Source organism: Lactuca sativa, chromosome 5 (assembly GCF_002870075.4).
Source record: "Lactuca sativa cultivar Salinas chromosome 5, Lsat_Salinas_v11, whole genome shotgun sequence".
In the NCBI taxonomy this organism is placed as follows: domain Eukaryota; kingdom Viridiplantae; phylum Streptophyta; class Magnoliopsida; order Asterales; family Asteraceae; genus Lactuca; species Lactuca sativa.
The window spans coordinates 357,775,944-357,792,880 of record NC_056627.2 but is presented as its reverse complement, the minus strand read 5'-3'; the positions used below and the strand labels follow the sequence as shown (position 1 = coordinate 357,792,880).

Below are 16,937 nucleotides of genomic sequence, written 5' to 3'. Positions count from 1 at the left end.
AGATTAGTTAACCACTACATCTATATTAACAGTAGAGTTAACTAATCTATATCTTTTGTATAGTAATCATATTTGAGTTTTTAATTATTTTGAGTGATGTTTTTCCATCTATTACAGTTGGATTATAAGTTTTTTGGTATGTAAAGTTAATTAATATGTCATAATTGAAGTGTGACATCTATACTCTTGGACTATAAGCTTTTTGATATGTAAGGTTAACTAATAATCTAATATGTCACAATTTTGAAGTGTGTTCGACATGTTGGTGTAGATGGTCTTATAGCATCCAAAATAAAACATGGTGTCATAATAAGAGATTTCTTTGGTCAACCTTTTCCAGTAATTAGCATAAAATAAAAAAAGCTTATAAGATCTCCAATAAAGATTTTTCAATTTGCTTGTTTATGTATTTGCATAATTTGTAAATTGGTTGACAATCTACCGGATACACCACAACTATTGAAAGTACCCACGACAAGAGCTTGTAAATTTACAAAAATCTTTCTTTATTTAATATATTATCAAAAATGCTTCACAACAACAAAACCAAAAAATAATAATAATAATAATAATAAATAAAAAAAATCCATACAGCATTCACACAGAATGTTCATTTAAAATTAGCAATTAAAATACTTATAAATATTTAAAATTAAGCTCTATATCAATATAAATAGTTTAAAAGGCTAATTGATAGCTTTTTAATTAAAAAAAAAAAATTAAAAGACTAACATTTAATTTTTCATGTTCAAGACGTTTGATAGCCTCTTATGTCTTAAACTCTTAATTATTCATAACCCTCTTAATTGTTAAGAGAGTGAATGTATATGAATAAAAAATATCATAATTTTTCATCAAATGTTTTTTCTTCTTTTCTTTCTATTTCACATGGCAGATTGACATTTCCAACCATTTAAAAATTCAGATTAACAACATATACCCTAAGTGTTAGTTTGATATGATAGTGTATTTGACTTCTGATGATTGTAGTTTACATTAATGTCCTTATTCTTTTAATTTCAGATAATTACATACAAGCGAACATCCCATATATGAGTTTTATGAAGAAATGGTGAAACGATAACCTCAATGAAAAAAACAAAATATACTACTAGTATATAATAAAGTATTATTTAACACATGACCCACCACAACCCCCCACGCACACACAGTGTATGCACAAGATTCAACGCGACTTCACAAAGCTTCCCATCCTCACCACAATCCCATCGATATCGCGAACATATCCCACCTTCTGCCCCCATGCTTTATCCTCCGGCGGGCACACCGCCTCCGCCCCATTCTCCACCGCCCTCTGCAATTCAAACCGTCATATAAACAAATCCAAAATCTTATCATATATAAACACCAAAAAGGCAAATTAATTATCAGACAAACAGACAAACACCTTGTATGCAGCATCCACGTCTGCATAAGCAAAGCAAACCTCAAGTTGGTTCCTTCTGGTTTTCGATTTCTGTTCCTGAACTTCTCCGGTGAGATCATCCGTTTCATGTTGATGCACCGGCGTAAACGCAATTGTTGTCTGTCCGCTTTCTAGCTCACCCCATCTATCAACAACCAACCACGACATGTTTCATTTCGTGTCTGATTTCGATCCATTGATGAATTCATTACACCATATGCATAATAATCAAGAAATTATGGATCGATCCATTAATGAATTTGTTTATATACCTGTGGGAATCGTCCAAACGGCGAACAGGGTATCCGAATGCCTTACCGTAAAACTCGACGGATTTAGCAACATCCTTGACGTAAACCACCGTGTATGCGTAAGCCGGTTTCAGATCTGACGCCATTACGATCTAATTATGAGTTTTTTCGTTGTTTTGATTTGCGCTGAGTTTTAGAGAGACATGCAGAGAATGAGAGAAGGGAATTAAATCAATTGATGAAGATGGATCGGTACTGACTAGGATCCGGAGGACACGTAGCTGATTTCAACACACGTTGCTTTTAGTTATACATATTTTGTCTCTAAATGTTTTAAATTAAATATAGGGAAAAAAAACTTATAACGATAATTCAAAATCTTTCTAAAAAAATATCATTCAAGTTTAGTCTCTTCAATTACATCATTCAAATAAGATCATTGTATAAAAAACATCTTCGAACTACATATTTTGTTCAAATGTCACCATTATAATAATCGACATTTAACGAAGGAAACAAATATGAGAAAATGACTCAGGAGGGTAACTATGTTTCAAAATCGATCAAAAAACATCATCCATGTTTGGTCTGTTCAAAAACAACATTTAAATAAAGTCTTTGTACAAAAAACACCAACAAACTATATGTTTTGTTCAAATATTACCCATTGCTAACCAGCTCTTGTAGGTTAAATGATGATTTGACTTAACTATTAATATATGTCATAGTAATCAGTGACATGACATTAATTGATACAATCCTCTTTTAAAAATTGATTTAGGACTTCTTCATAAAAGAACAACAAAAATTTGTGAAAACAAGGGGATACATCTCCATAAATAGCTCAAGGAATGAAGATGCATAATAGTTGCAATACATTCTAGTGTAGTCATGACTTGTAGCCATGCAAGATGCAAACAACAACAAATACATTTCACCATATTACAAATTGACATACATATTTAAAAATATATATTGGTCTTGTTATACTATCCATAGCAAAACCTTTTATATATATATATATATATATATATATATATATATATATATATATATATATATATATATATATATATATATATATATATATTCAAAAAATGAATCATATAACCAAATAAATATATAGTAAAAGGACATGATAAAGCTTTCAGTTAAAGTTACCATTCGGTTGAGACAAACCCCCGAACTTTTTACCAAGATTAGTCTTTGTAGTTGATGTCCAAATTCGAGAAGGATGTCTATATCCACAAGGGTATGTATGTATCTTCAAATATTTTCTGTGTCTTTTTAAATGTGTAAGCTTGACTTGGTGATCATCGATTTAGTAGAAGAATAAACAATAAGAGGTGAAGAAGAAGTCATTCGTTCATGAAGAAACCCTAATTCGATTTATAAAAAAAGAAATATATCAATTAATGTCATATCACTAATTATCATGCCATGTCATAATAATTAGGCGAAATCATCATTTAACCTGCAAAAGTCGGTTACTAGTGAGTAACATTTGAAAAAACATATAGTTTGTTGGCGTTTTTTGTACAAAGACCTTACTTAGATGGTGTTTTTTTAACAGACCAAACTTGGATGATGTTTTTTGAACGTTTCTTGAAACATAGTTACCATCCTGATTCATTTTCCTTTGTTTTTTTGTCTTAATTAATTTTTACCGGTAAATGTCGGTCACCATAAGGTGACATTTAAACAAAATATGTAGTTCGTTGGTATTTTTTTTGTACAAAGACGTTAATTAGATGTTTTTTGAACATATCAAACTTAAATGACGTTTTGTGAATGATTTTGAAACATAATTACCATTATAAGTCATTTTCCCTTAAATAAATGGACGATGGTACTTTCATTACAATATACAATTTTATCACATACTCCCATGCCTTTTTATCTAGTGAAACAAGTGCATGTACACATCATTACTATCTATATACAATAAACAATTAGGGATATGGTGTACCTCATACAAAATTTATAGTTAAAGGGAAAGGTTACGACTCATTATTCGTCATTCTCTTTAGCTACCCATTTTTGTAAAGAAACATAGGCTAGTGCTTCCTGGAACTCTATAACCACATAACATATCAAAGATGTCATGCCCTCACACTACAGTAACCATCGTTCATCAGTGGTGCCCTTAAATGGGTAAACACCTATTGAAAATGCAACACATCATTTTCTAAGTGTAGCTTTCATCGGAGATACAACTAGGTAAGTCAAAGCCACGCTAGAGCTTGCATAAACCACAACAAGAGAATAAAAAACATACAAACAACTTTAAGATGAGCACACACTTTCTCACTAGACTCACTGATGTCTCTGTAATTATCGTTGTAAAAAGTAAGCAAGATCTCATCGGAGATCCCACATATATTTTTCTCCGACAACAAGAATTCGGAATCTATCTATCTATAACACCCCCCCCCCCCCTCTGGCACGTATCACAATATTGTCTGCTTTGGGCTCCCGACACGACAACTTCCTAGGGGTCATCCCTGGATTGTTCTCGCCCGGGCACGCTTAATTGCAGAGTTCTTATGGGATCTACTGCCCTCATGGCTTTAAAACGTGTTATGAAAGAGAAGGTATCTACACCCCTTTTAAGGAATTCTTAGTTCTCCTTCCCTATCGATGTGGGATCAGATGCAATAAATAATGGGGGATGGAGGCGGGCAGGTTAGCTACACCTGATCCCACATCAGATGGGAATGAGAACTAAACATTCCTTAAAAGGGGTGTGGATACCTTCTCTTTTACAACGCGTTTTAAAGTCTCGAGTGTAGCAGATCCCATAAGAAGTCTGCAGTTAAGCATGCCCGGGCGAGAACAATCCAGGGATGGGTGACCCCTTGGGAAGTTCTCATATCGGGAGCCCAAAGCGGACAATATTTTGATACGTGCCAAAGGGGGGTGTTACAAATGGCATCAGAGTTGGGGCACAGGTCGATGTATTCGATAGGGACATCGAACCCTATAATGGGGGGGGGGGGGGTGATGGTGGGTTGCACCTGATCCCACATTGGCTTGGAAGGAGAACTAAACACTCCTTATAAGGGGTGTGGATACCTTCTTTGTCACAACGCGTTTTAAAGTCGTGTTGTCTATCTTGTTGGATTAGATGTCTAAGCACATAACTATTTTTGGTATGTACTTTATTTGATTATGAGCATGGTCATTTTGGGTTGTCTTCACTCATGCAACTTGATAGGATAACAAGTGGAGTGAGAGAGTAGGATTTATTATATAAATAATAAATTGGTACTCCGAATGATTTTATTAATATATTATATGATTAATATATTATTTGGAAATCATATTATTAATTAGTAATTAATCAGAAATTAATCAAGTATTAATTTGGGATTAAAGGAACTGATTAATAATTGAGGGACTATTTTGCAAATCACTGATAGTTGCAAAACTCGGCTGATTGGACTCCTTAATTATGAAGTGGACGAAATCCTATAGGAGGCCCTACAGATTTCGTCCAAGGCCTCTTAAGGAGGTGTCCATGGGTTGCTTGTTGCCTAAGTAAGGAATTAGGGTTTCCACCTGAAAACCCTAGTAGCCGCAACTATTTAAAGACCTTCTCACTAAGAATTTTTGGCCCCCTATGAGTTTCTAAGAAAACCCTAGCCGAAATCCTTCCCTCTCCAAGTCTTCCTTTGCAAGAGTGTTTGTGACTCCATTAGAAGTGCAACAATCGGGGCACTAAACTTTCAAAGGTCAAAGATTACTTGTTATTACAATACAACAAGTGAGGTAATGTTTCAAACCCTAATTTCATATGATTTTTTATTATTATATGCTAGTCTTAGGGTTCTATGCTTTGGTATTCAATTTGCATGTTCAATAGAGAAAAACTTAGATCCAAAGCAATTAGGGTTGCATGTGCACAATAGGATTGTTGTAATCCTCAAAATCCATCATATCTTTTGTCTATCTATCTATATATCTATATTTATCTATCTATCACTTTGCTTGTGCCTGATTTTGTTTTCTTTTTTCTCTTTCTCACACCCAACATGATCCCAATACATGGTTATTTTTGCGGTATCAAGAGGTGGGGCATGACCGCATTGGGGGGGGGGGGGGGGTGCTCGTCGTGTAACACCCTGTTTCGAATCGTTTCATAATTCAGGGCTGTGATCTAAATATCAATTATCATAGGGTTTCGGGCCTTGGGGGAAAAAAGGTTTAGACCCCCTTTGGATGTGTATAGTGTAGATTATGTGATCAAAGAGTTTGGTTTTTTGCCTTGGATCTCTAACATCTTGTTTTGAGGTACTTTCACTTTTTTCCCTTATATTGAAATTTATTACATTTTGGTCCTTAAAATGTAAGACTTGTGGTTAGGAGGGGCTAATATTGCCATTTTTGGAATTGTGGGGCGGAGCCACGTACGTTGGGCATACGAGGTGAAGTCCTAAACCCCAATATTTAGGGTTTGGACCCTATTCATTCTTCATTAACTCTCAAACCTAATTCTTTTCATCAGCCTCTATCCTTTCAGAATATTTTTGCAAACCTTAATATACCTTGTGAGCATTATTGAGCTTTTGTGTGTGTGTTTTGTGCCTTTGAAGAAGAGAGAAGGAAGTAGAGACCATCTTGGAGGAGTGACGTGCCTTAGATCCAGAATCACATCATCATTTGCTATTACTTGGAGGTATAAAGTACTGAACTTGGTGAAGTTATACTTAGATCTCTTTTTGGGATTGATTTTATGTTCTTTTGGTCCCATAAGCTTGGTATTATGAGTGGGGGTTACTCTAATGCATTTGAGTTGTCCTTTTAGAGGTTTGGGAGCCTCTTTAGTCATAAAAATGTAATCTTGGACACTAGTTTCTTCTCATGCATGGCCTAAGTTGTCTTAATGGATTAAGAGGTTAAGATCTTTGGTGTTGGGCACTTAATGGCCATGCAAGACCATAAAGTTGGAAACTTTATGGTCAAGGACATCATTTTGGACTTGGATCTGGAAAATGGACTCAAGGGATTACGGATTGAGCTCTTAATGAGTTGGGTTGGCAGCCAGTTGCGTACGTTGGGCGTACAAGGCATACGTTGTGCGTACATGGTGAACAGGCACGTGCCTGGTCAATCAACACGTACTTTAGGCATACAGCTAAGTACGTTAGGCGTACTCAGCTGGGTTGAATCAGTCGACTTTTTAGAATTTTGACTTTACCTGATTTTGACCAAGTTTGACCTAGATGTATTTTTGGTATTTCGGATTGTGTTTGATAATTGGTCATTTGGATGGATAGGTGACAGTTAGAGCTGAGATTCGGAGTCAGGACCTCATCAATTATTTTTCAGATTGAGAGGTGAGTCTTCCTCACTATACTTGCGGGTCAAAGGCACCAAGGTCGGCCCATTGGATTGGATATCCTGTTATATGATAGTATGTTATTATGTTGTAGAGATTTGTTAGATTAGTATTCTGGTATATATGATGTTAGCATGCGACAGTGATTTGTAGATTTGCATGTTTGCCTATTGACTGGTTATATGTTTATCTGTTATCTATATATCAACGTGTTATGTTTGGTTGGGTTGAGGTGGTCTTTCTTTGTGCTGAAGGCCAAGATACCCGGGGCGGTCCGGATAGATTGTAGGCCCTGCGAGGCATTCCAGTCAGGTTGAAGGCCCGGAGAGCGGTCTGGATAGGCTGTAGGCCCTGCGAGTCAGTCCAGTCATGCCAAAGGCTCGGAGAGCGGTCCAGATAGGTTGTAGGCCCTGCGAGGCGATCCAGTCAGGCTTAAGGCTCATTTATGCATGTTGTTTGTTATGTTTATATAGTGGTACTTGGGGGAACTCACTAAGCTTTGGCTTATGGTTATAGTTTATTGTTTTAAGTACTCATGATGTGTTTTTAGCAAGTGTTGGGAGTATCGTTATGAATGAGTATGTGTGTAAGCGGTCGACCTGAGGAAGAGTGTTTTAGGCTTTTAGCCACTCTTGATAGAGTAAGGATAAGATGTATGTGTATCCTAGTTGTTGTATTAGTTCTGGGTGGTTGCGATGATCCTTGAGACAAATACGGGTAGGTGTGGAAGGTAGTATGGGCCCGTACTACTGAGTGCCAACACCAGTAGTACGACAAGGTTTAGTCGTTACCCATCCCCATGTGGAAATGGGAGAAGATCACCATGGACTTTATCACGAAGCTACCTAGGACGGTGCAGGGTGTTGATTCCATTGGGTTATTGTGGACAGGTTGACCAAGAGTGTTCATTTTATTCTGATCTTCGAGAGTATCTCCGCCGAGAAATTTGCAGATATTTATGTGCGGGAGGTGGTGGTCAGGCACGGAATGTCGGTATCTGTGGTCTCGGACCGCGATGTTCGATTCACCTCTAGATTTTGGAGGAAAGTTTCATGAGGAGTTGGGTACTCAGTTGCATTTTAGCACTACTTACCACCCTCATACTAATGGTCAGAGAGAGGAGACGATTCAGACGCCCGAGGATATGCTTCGAGCATACGTATTAGACTTTGAAGGGAGTTGGGATACTTATCTTCCACTAGCAGAGTTCTCATACAACAGTAGTTATCATGCTAGTATCGACCGGCCCCCGTTTGAGATGTTGTATGGTCGGAGGTGTAGGAATCCAGTTTGTTGGGGAGAGGTTAGGCATCGATTCATGGGAAGCACCGAAGTGGTGCTTAAGACCACTGAATTGATTCAACAGGTGCATGATAAACTGCGGATTGCGCAGAGCCGTCAGAAAAGCTATGCTGACCGGCACTGATCAGATCCAGAGTTTCAGGTGGGAGATTTTGTGTTGCTGAAGGTGTCACCTTGGAACTGTGTCATTCGGTTTCGGAAGAGGAGCAAGCTGGGGTCCCGTCTCATTGGTCCATTCAGGATTTCTGGCCGAGTTTGCAGGGTTGCTTATCGGTTGAATCTTCCGGATGAGCTCTGTCAGATCCATAACACCTTCCACGTGTCTCAGCTACGGAAGTGTGTTGCAGATGAGGTCGTAGTTATTTCTTTGGATGATATTCAGGTGGATATGAGTCTAAATTATGTGGAAAAGCTCATTGCAGTCTTGGATATAAAAACTAAAGCTCTTTGTAACAAGGTGGTGAAGCCGGTGAAGGTGGAATGGCAGCACCGGAAGGGCTCCGAATGGACTTGGGAGCCTGAGGACGAGATTCGAGGGCGAAGTCTAATTCAAGTGGGGGAGAGTTGTAACACTCCAATTCAGTTATTCCATTGTTTACCCTCAAGTATTTCATTTTTGGCAAAAATGGTCCTTCCATACGCTGGGTGTACATTTGGGTACGTTTAGCGTACGCGTGTGTGAGCATCGAGTGGCTGAGGCTCGTACGTTAGACGTACAAGCAGGTACGCGGGGCGTACGTGGAAGATGGCTAAAACCCTAATTTCTTGACTTGCACCACAACCTTATATCATTTGGACCAAACCCTAATCAACTTTCATAGCCTCATTTCGTCCTTAAACCCTATTTTTGCAAGAACTTGTGTGTTTTGAGCTTAAAGGTGTGTTTGGTGACTTTTCTAAAGGGTGTTCAAGAAGAGGAAGGTGGTGACCAAGCTTTAGATGTTATTGATCTTCTAGATCATGCATCTGGTTCATCTCGAGGAACTTCTAGAGGTAAAAAGTCAAATCCTTGCCATCTTTTTTTGCTAGTTTGAGTTAGGGTTTTGTTATGAAGTCCATTTTTGGTTCTTAGACCCTTCTTTTGTGAGTTGAACAACTCCAAAGACTTCGATTGTTAGATCTAAGTTCCTTGAACATGTTTGATGCATAAAGTTGCCATCTTGAAGGTTGTATTGAGACCATGCATGAGTCTCAAAAGTGGTCTTAATGGGAGAAATGAAGTATTGGGGACCCATCTTACTCGTTCAGTGTCTTTTTTACCGTAGATATCATGTTAAGTCTCTTATTTAGCCAAAAAAGATCCAAAACTAAACAAGTTTGAGTTTAAAAAATTGTAGACTAATAAAAATTAAAAAAACTAGTAATCGCCTTTCTTGTTTAGGTTTTCAGTTAAACAAAAAACAAACCATATAAGTTCTCTTTCCCTGTTAAACAAACAAAATACCCAAAAACCAAGTAACCAAAACTTTTTTCTTATTTAGATAGACTACCAACTTCAGGTTTTTATTACACCACTTCAAAGTTTTTTCACGCAAAAAAATCTTTTTATTCACAACATGCCATCGTGCTGTTTGTTTTAAAGGTATTTTACGGACATAATATCACATTCTACGTTCCAACTCATTGTCTATGATATTACTTTTTGCCAAATCAGTTGTTTACATTAAATTAACGAATACAAACTGTGTTGCCATATAAAATAGCCATTGACACTGAGTTGCTATATTTTAAAAAAACAAACTAAGAAATCTTGACTACTTTTAATTGTGGATTTAGAATATACGTAGAAAATTTAACAAAAGCAAAATTGACAGCAAAAGTAGGAAAATCATTGTTAATCCACATGTGGAGTAGTAGGCAAATAATGTCTTGTAACAAAATCCTCAAAAAAAACAAAAAACAGCTATTTTAATAAAAACTAACTTAGAACAAAAACCAGACACTCAACTTGAAATAGTCTTAAACAATGGCATTAGCAGCACTGGCAATCCTTGGCCACAAATCAGCACATTCCTTTCCAATTGGTCCAGTGATAGCAGATCCTACATTCAACATACAACAATCATGTTATATCAACGAAAAGGGTTTAAAATATATTCCATTTTTTGCGAAAAAAACATATACCTTTCATTTCTCCCTTGGGATTGACGATAACACCAGCATTATCTGCATTAATTGCAACAAAGGTTTATAACAAGCATCAATAAGAAGACTGTATTTCTATTAAACAAGATTAACTACAAACATGAATTTTTAATATGTAGGAATATATATACCAGCAGACAGGTAACACAAAGCAACAAGAAAAAGGCTTCATGCTGTTAAAAACTGGTTCAACATTTTCTTCTTTGAAATGACCATGTACCAAAATGGTCACAAAATTTTAATTTTATAGAAGCAACAATTAAAAGAATCATACATTCTCAACTCCTACATGAATTTAACATAAGGTTTCGTAACAGGGTTCTAACTAAATCAATAATACTAGAAGTTCTAAAGATCTGGATATAGTTAAAATAGGACGAATTGAAAAATCAATAAGCAAATTAGACTTCAACTCCAAAAGAATTTTTCACAAACAACTCTATAAGGTTCATGTATGTTAAACACTCGATGGCAATTGATTATATTTCAAGCCTGAATGTAATTGAACCTTTGAAATTGATAAATTTCTCTTCAAATTAGACAAAAAAAACGTACAATCCAATGAAGCCAGATCATATAATATTAACCCATATAAACATTTAAGACATAAGGAACAAATTATAATATCAAAGAAACTAACCTTCGAAGTACATGAAAACACCGTCCTTTCGGCGCCATGGCTTGCGTTGACGAACGATAACAGCAGGCATGACCTTCTTTCTGAGATCTGGCTTACCTTTCTTCACGGTGGCCATAACCATATCACCGACACACGCCGATGGCAGACGGTTAAGCCTACCCTTGATTCCCTTGACTGAAATGATGTACAGATTCTTGGCACCAGTGTTGTCGGCGCAATTCACAGTGGCAGCCACTGGCAAACCAAGTGACATACGAAATTTGTTCCCAGCGGAACCTCCGCGACCTGAAAAGCAAGAATTACATATTAAAATTAGCTGATGTTTTCATAAACATCAATGAAACTACACCAAGTTTCTTAAACTTCCAAACCGATAAAAGTTGTAGGTGTGAATATACAGTACCTCGCTTCGACATGGTTGATCGCCGTGCGTTCTACTACGGCTGAAAGAAAGAGGGGTTTGATGATTTTATATGACGGGAGAGATTAGTTGTCTAGGGTTTTATCGGTTTTGGGCTTAAGCCCATCTAAGTGAATTGATAGTCCAGTATAAATTTTGTTTGGTTTATGATCTCAATAATGTTGGATTTAGTAATCTAAATTTTACTCTAAATCATATTTTGTGATTTTTTTTTTTATAAATAATAAGCATAATTTTTCTAAAGTCTCATTCTTCGGAAGATGCATTCCGGAGCAGTCCAAACTCAATAGTATGGCCGAATGTTATATAGGGGTATTTGGATAGGAAAAAAATAGGTGCTTAATTGTTTATTCTCACAATAAGCTAACTTTGAGTGTTTGGATAAAATTCAACTTATTAAGCTAAATAAGCTAATTTTAATAAGCATCTCTCCCCATGCTTATTGCTTATTGCTTATTCCCATCACAAATAAGCAATAAGCTAATAAACTAATCCAAACATCCCTATAGTTATATACAAGGTCTACACCTAAAAAGAATAAACGGAACACAAAATTTTAAACCTATCTACTATAAATTCAATAAAACAGGTGATGATTTCTAATGTTTAATTTACTTGCATTTTTGTTTACAAACAATTTTTATAGTTTGGAATGTGTAAAACAATTCCGAAATATGAAAAAAAAGTTTGGAATAACTTAATTTTTGTAGTTATTTTTACTTTAGCCATTATAACAATATAATTTATCTTAAAATCTGTTAGTATCATTTCTTAAAGAGAAGATAAATTTAGATTATCTATTAAAAGTGATTTCATAAGAGTACTAACAGTCTTCGGAATGTCTAGAATACGAATATCATTTTCGAAATGTGGGTTAAAAGACTTTTATTTTTGTTTCTGATATTGTTAAATTAATTTTGTAAATTGATTGTTTTAAACCAATATCCCGTATTAGTAAGAACCAGTTCATTCGAAGATCAATTTCAATGGATGTTGCTGAACAAATAAATTATTTTCCATCTATACTAGCTTTAGAATTGTCATTGATATAAGTAAATTTAATTAAACAAAAAGTTCATTCGTGTTGGATTTTTTTTTTTTTTTTGCAGATAAAAAAAGATGTTGAATCAGGAAAAAAATCAAACACTTAACCATCAAGGACACATATAAAAATAAAAAGAAAAACAGAAAGAGTGTTAAAACTTAGATTGAAAGTAGAAAAAAACTCTAAAAGATGGGATCGAATTAAGTTTAAACAAACCTCTTGCTTTAAACTAGTTGCATTTTATAACTTTTATTATGGTTACATTTTATAATGTTTGGTTTTATTTTTGGAACTACTTTACTTTTATAATACGTTTTTATATATTTTCAATCACAGTCTCTGAATTGAATGGTGAGGATGTGTTGCCAATAGAATATAACATAATACGTCTTGAGGATGAGGAACAATGTCCTGTTGATACGATTATGTAAGAAATGATTCAAGAGTGAGTGACAATACTAGAAATCCTAATATCATCTTCTGCAACCGAGGAGCATAGAAAACTAATGTTGTATAATATTCAAATGATCCTCATTACGATGTCCGAAGATATACGACGGTTTGTGAGTACAAGGAACATCATCGAGGAAGCACGTAGGACATGTGCAACATTAAAAAAACAAGTGCAAAGTACTGATAATGTGTTCCATCTAATTGAGATATGGAATTGTCTGAAAACCAGGTAAACACTGCTAGTTTGCACTGCATGCAAGTTCTCAATTATCCCATAAATAAACTATAATTTTAGATGATGTAATTTTATTTTACACATAAATATGTAAAATAAATGGTATGGTTTTCTTAAATGGAAGTGTTTTTCATTCACGTTAGTTAATCGGGTGTTACAAAAGCTATTACATACTTAAATTGTTGTCCATAAATTTGGAAATTGTAAGGAATACATATTTTGCTCGTGGTCGACAAAATCTCCTCTAATTCTAACAACATATGTAAGACGATCTTGTTTTGTCTTTATACGACCATATTTTACTTTTTTTTAAACATGATTGCATATAAAAACTATTTTACTTTATAAATTGCAAAAATGGTTAAAGGAAATATAAGCCTTTAACCTTTTTTGTAATACAAGAAAAATACATACATTTTTTTAATCAAAATTCAAAACTTACTTCGTTTTCATTACTTCAAATTAATTATAAGAATTTTATTTAATTAACCAAAGTTCTGAAAAACTCATTTTATTACATACATATCTTGTAAATAATGATATCATATTTTTTTGGTTTTCTAAATAAAATATAATACATGTTGACATTTTTATTAGTTAAGATCAAATATTGGTGGAGACTATTGACGTCAATATATATAATACCTGTTTATAACCCGTGACAATCATGGTAAACACTGCTAGTTTGCACTGCATGCAAGTTTTCATTTATCCCATAAATGAACCATAATTTTAGATGATGTAATTTTATTTTACACTTAAATATGTAAAATAAATGGTATGGTTTTCTTAAATGGAAGTGTTTTTCATTCACGTTATTTAATCGGGTGTTACAAAAGTTATTACATACTTAAATTGTTGTCCACAAATTTGGAAATTGTAAGGAATACATATTTTGCTCGTGGTCGACAAAATCTCCTCTAATTCTAACAACAAATGTAAGACGGTCTTGTTTTGTCTTTATACAACCATATTTTACTTTTTTTAAACATGATTGCATATAAAAACTATTTTACTTTATAAATTGCAAAAATGGTTAAAGGAAATATAAGCCTTTAACCTTTTTTGTTATACAAGAAAAATACATACATTTTTGTAATCAAAATTCAAAACTTACTTTTTTTTCATTACTTCAAATTAATTATAAGAATTCTATTTAATTAACCAAAGTTCTGAAAAACTCATTTTTACTGCATACATATCTTGTAAATAATGATATCATATGTTTTTGGTTTTCTAAATCAAATATCATACATGTTGACATTTTTATTAGTTAAGATCAAATATTGGTGGAGACTATTGACGTCAATATATATAATACCTGTTTATAACTCGTGAGAACCATGGCTATAAAATTAATTAAATTTTTATACTAAAACTCAAAAATTATTAATCAATTGTTTTAAATAAATTGTTACTTAAAAGATATTTTTTTAGTTATATAAAATTAGAATCGTTGATTTAAATAAACACGTGAAGTTATATCACCTTATAATTTGTATAAATTTTATTTTATGTTTTAATCTAATGTTATTAATTTAATATAATTAAAGTGAAAAAAGTTTAAAATTTGAAATTTAAAATTGGGATATATACAGTAAAGTCCCAATATTTTCATCGATTTGACAAGAAAGTCCTAAACTTTATTTTTTTTACAGTAAAGTCCAAATTACCGGCAGTTTTTGACACTTTTACCCTTTTTTCCCGGTTAGCCGGTAATTAGGATTTTTTTGCCAAAAAAAAAAGTTTATGATTTTCTTGTCAAATCGTCAATTAGGACTTTACTGTAAAAAAAAATAAAGTTTAGGACTTTTTTGTCAAATCGTTGAAAATATTGGGACTTTAGTGTATATATAATTTTTTTGGTTAGAAATTTAATGGTATGATACTCTTTAAGCATAAGAGTTATTGAAACCTTCTCTAATCAGCTAGATCCTATTGAAATCCTTTACGTTTGCTTCTTGTTAAATCGTTTTTTTAATCTCAACGAACCGACATTGAAAAAAATTGAGATAATCAAGAAAGAAAGAAAGAACCAGGGTTGTGTTGGTTTTTTGCAGTCTCAAAAATGGAGAAATTAGAAACCTAAAAAAACAAAATTGCCCTAGCTTTATACAAACACAAACAACACATGCCTAGTCAAAAGGGTGTGAATGTGGAGAAGGGAAAGAAAACAATTTCGTTTTTTTTCGGTTTCTTATTTCTCCATTTTTGAGACTGCAAAAAGCCAACACAACCTTGGTTCTTTTTTTCTGTCTTGATTATCTCAATTTTTTTTCAATGTCGGTTTGTTGAGATTAAAAAAATAATTTAACAAGAAGCAAACGTAAAGGATTTCAATAGGATCTAGCTGATTAGAGAATGTTTCAATAACTCTTATGCTTAAAGAGTATCATACCATTAAATTTCTAACAAAAAAAATTATATATTCACTAAAGTCCCAATATTTTGAACGATTTGACAAAAAAGTCCTAAAGTTTATTTTTTTGACAGTAAAGTCCTAATTGACGATTTGACAAGAAAGTCATAAACTTTATTTTGTTGACAAAAAAGTCCTAATTACCGGCTAACCGGGGAAAAATGGTAAAAGTGTCAAAAACTGCCGGTAATTTGGACTTTACTGTCAAAAAAATAAATTTTAGGACTTTCTTGTCAAATCGATGAAAATATTGGGACTTTACTGTATATATCCCTTTAAAATTTAATGTAATTAGGATGGGAAATTTAAATTTTCAAATGAATAATTAATATGTTGACAAGTGACATTATATGTGACATAATATTAATAAGAATGTCTAATATAATGATATTTGTTAATAGAAGAATAAATCTATTTATTACTAATTTATAATCCATGGGAACCACTGAGTTACAAAATTAATTAAACTTTCATAATAAAAATTTATGATTATTAATCAATTATTTTAAATCAATCATTTTAAATAAATTATTAATTAAGAGATATATCAAAATTCTAAAGTTTTTATAACTTCAAATTTAACATATAATTAGAAAATATAAATTTGAATTTTGAAATGAGTTGCCTAATATATCTACATGGCATAATATTAATGAGGAATTGTATTAGAGTGACACTTGGCAAAAGAAGATTAAAACTATTTATTTATTAGAATAGAGAAGATTTGTTTCAGGTCATCTTTTAGGTTTTAAAAATTTTGTACCATCTCATGCCACCGCAAAAGATAAGAGATTTACACAAGCGTAAAGTATGGCAGTCAAATAAAATGCATCTAGTAACCACTAGTTGGATGCCATTTTATTTTACTTTTCGTATTTTCTTGTAATGCCTAAAATTACATTATTTATTTGTTTGTTTGCATGTGTTTAACTAAACCGCACGGTGATTGTCTCAATTTGGCTACGCAGATACGTAATCACAAAGCAATAATTTCACGCATTACCAATTTACAAAACAACAAGACACTTACCGATGAACACTTGAAACGATGCATTTTCTTATCAAATTTCGGAAGCAATGATTATTAAATAGTTGAGTAAAACGCTACAAAACCTTCCACTAAGAGGGTGGACAATTTTGGAGGTCTGTTGGGGTTCTAGATTATCCCAAGTGGATGATTAGGAAGCTAAATAATTACCATGTAAATATAATATTATTATATTGGTTTTAGGGTTATCCAGGGTTTCCTTTTTGCATTA

At 33.6% G+C, this 16,937-nt stretch overlaps 2 protein-coding genes across 2 annotated transcripts; both read right to left on the bottom strand.

Moving 5' to 3' along the window:
• Positions 1-1,005: 1,005 nt before the first annotated feature.
• On the bottom strand, positions 1,006-1,974 carry LOC111895529 (uncharacterized). The gene is made up of 3 exons (XM_023891617.3): positions 1,699-1,974; positions 1,409-1,571; positions 1,006-1,315 (listed from the first exon to the last, which is right to left on the bottom strand). Exons 1-3 carry the CDS (start codon positions 1,821-1,823, stop codon positions 1,187-1,189), a joined length of 417 nt encoding a protein of 138 aa, XP_023747385.1. The 5' UTR covers positions 1,824-1,974; the 3' UTR covers positions 1,006-1,186.
• Positions 1,975-10,127: 8,153 nt separating this feature from the next.
• On the bottom strand, positions 10,128-11,645 carry LOC111895525 (60S ribosomal protein L23). The gene is made up of 4 exons (XM_023891612.3): positions 11,509-11,645; positions 11,106-11,390; positions 10,445-10,486; positions 10,128-10,362 (listed from the first exon to the last, which is right to left on the bottom strand). The coding sequence occupies exons 1-4, from the start codon at positions 11,519-11,521 to the stop codon at positions 10,280-10,282; spliced, it is 423 nt and encodes a 140-aa protein (XP_023747380.1). The 5' UTR covers positions 11,522-11,645; the 3' UTR covers positions 10,128-10,279.
• Positions 11,646-16,937: the final 5,292 nt, after the last annotated feature.

Excerpts from the sequence above, each read along its gene's own strand:
- LOC111895525 (XM_023891612.3), bottom strand. Across the intron at positions 10,487-11,105 it reads TGTTTTCATGTACTTCGAAG|ATAATGCTGGTGTTATCGTC; the intron begins GTTAGTTTCTTT and ends CAATTAATGCAG. Across the intron at positions 10,363-10,444 it reads TCCCAAGGGAGAAATGAAAG|GATCTGCTATCACTGGACCA; the intron begins GTATATGTTTTT and ends TGTTGAATGTAG.
- LOC111895529 (XM_023891617.3), bottom strand. The coding sequence starts at position 1,823 with ATGGCGTCAGATCTGAAACCGGCTTACGCATACACGGTGGTTTACGTC. Across the intron at positions 1,572-1,698 it reads CGTTTGGACGATTCCCACAG|ATGGGGTGAGCTAGAAAGCG; the intron begins GTATATAAACAA and ends GGTTGTTGATAG. Across the intron at positions 1,316-1,408 it reads ACGTGGATGCTGCATACAAG|AGGGCGGTGGAGAATGGGGC; the intron begins GTGTTTGTCTGT and ends TTTGAATTGCAG.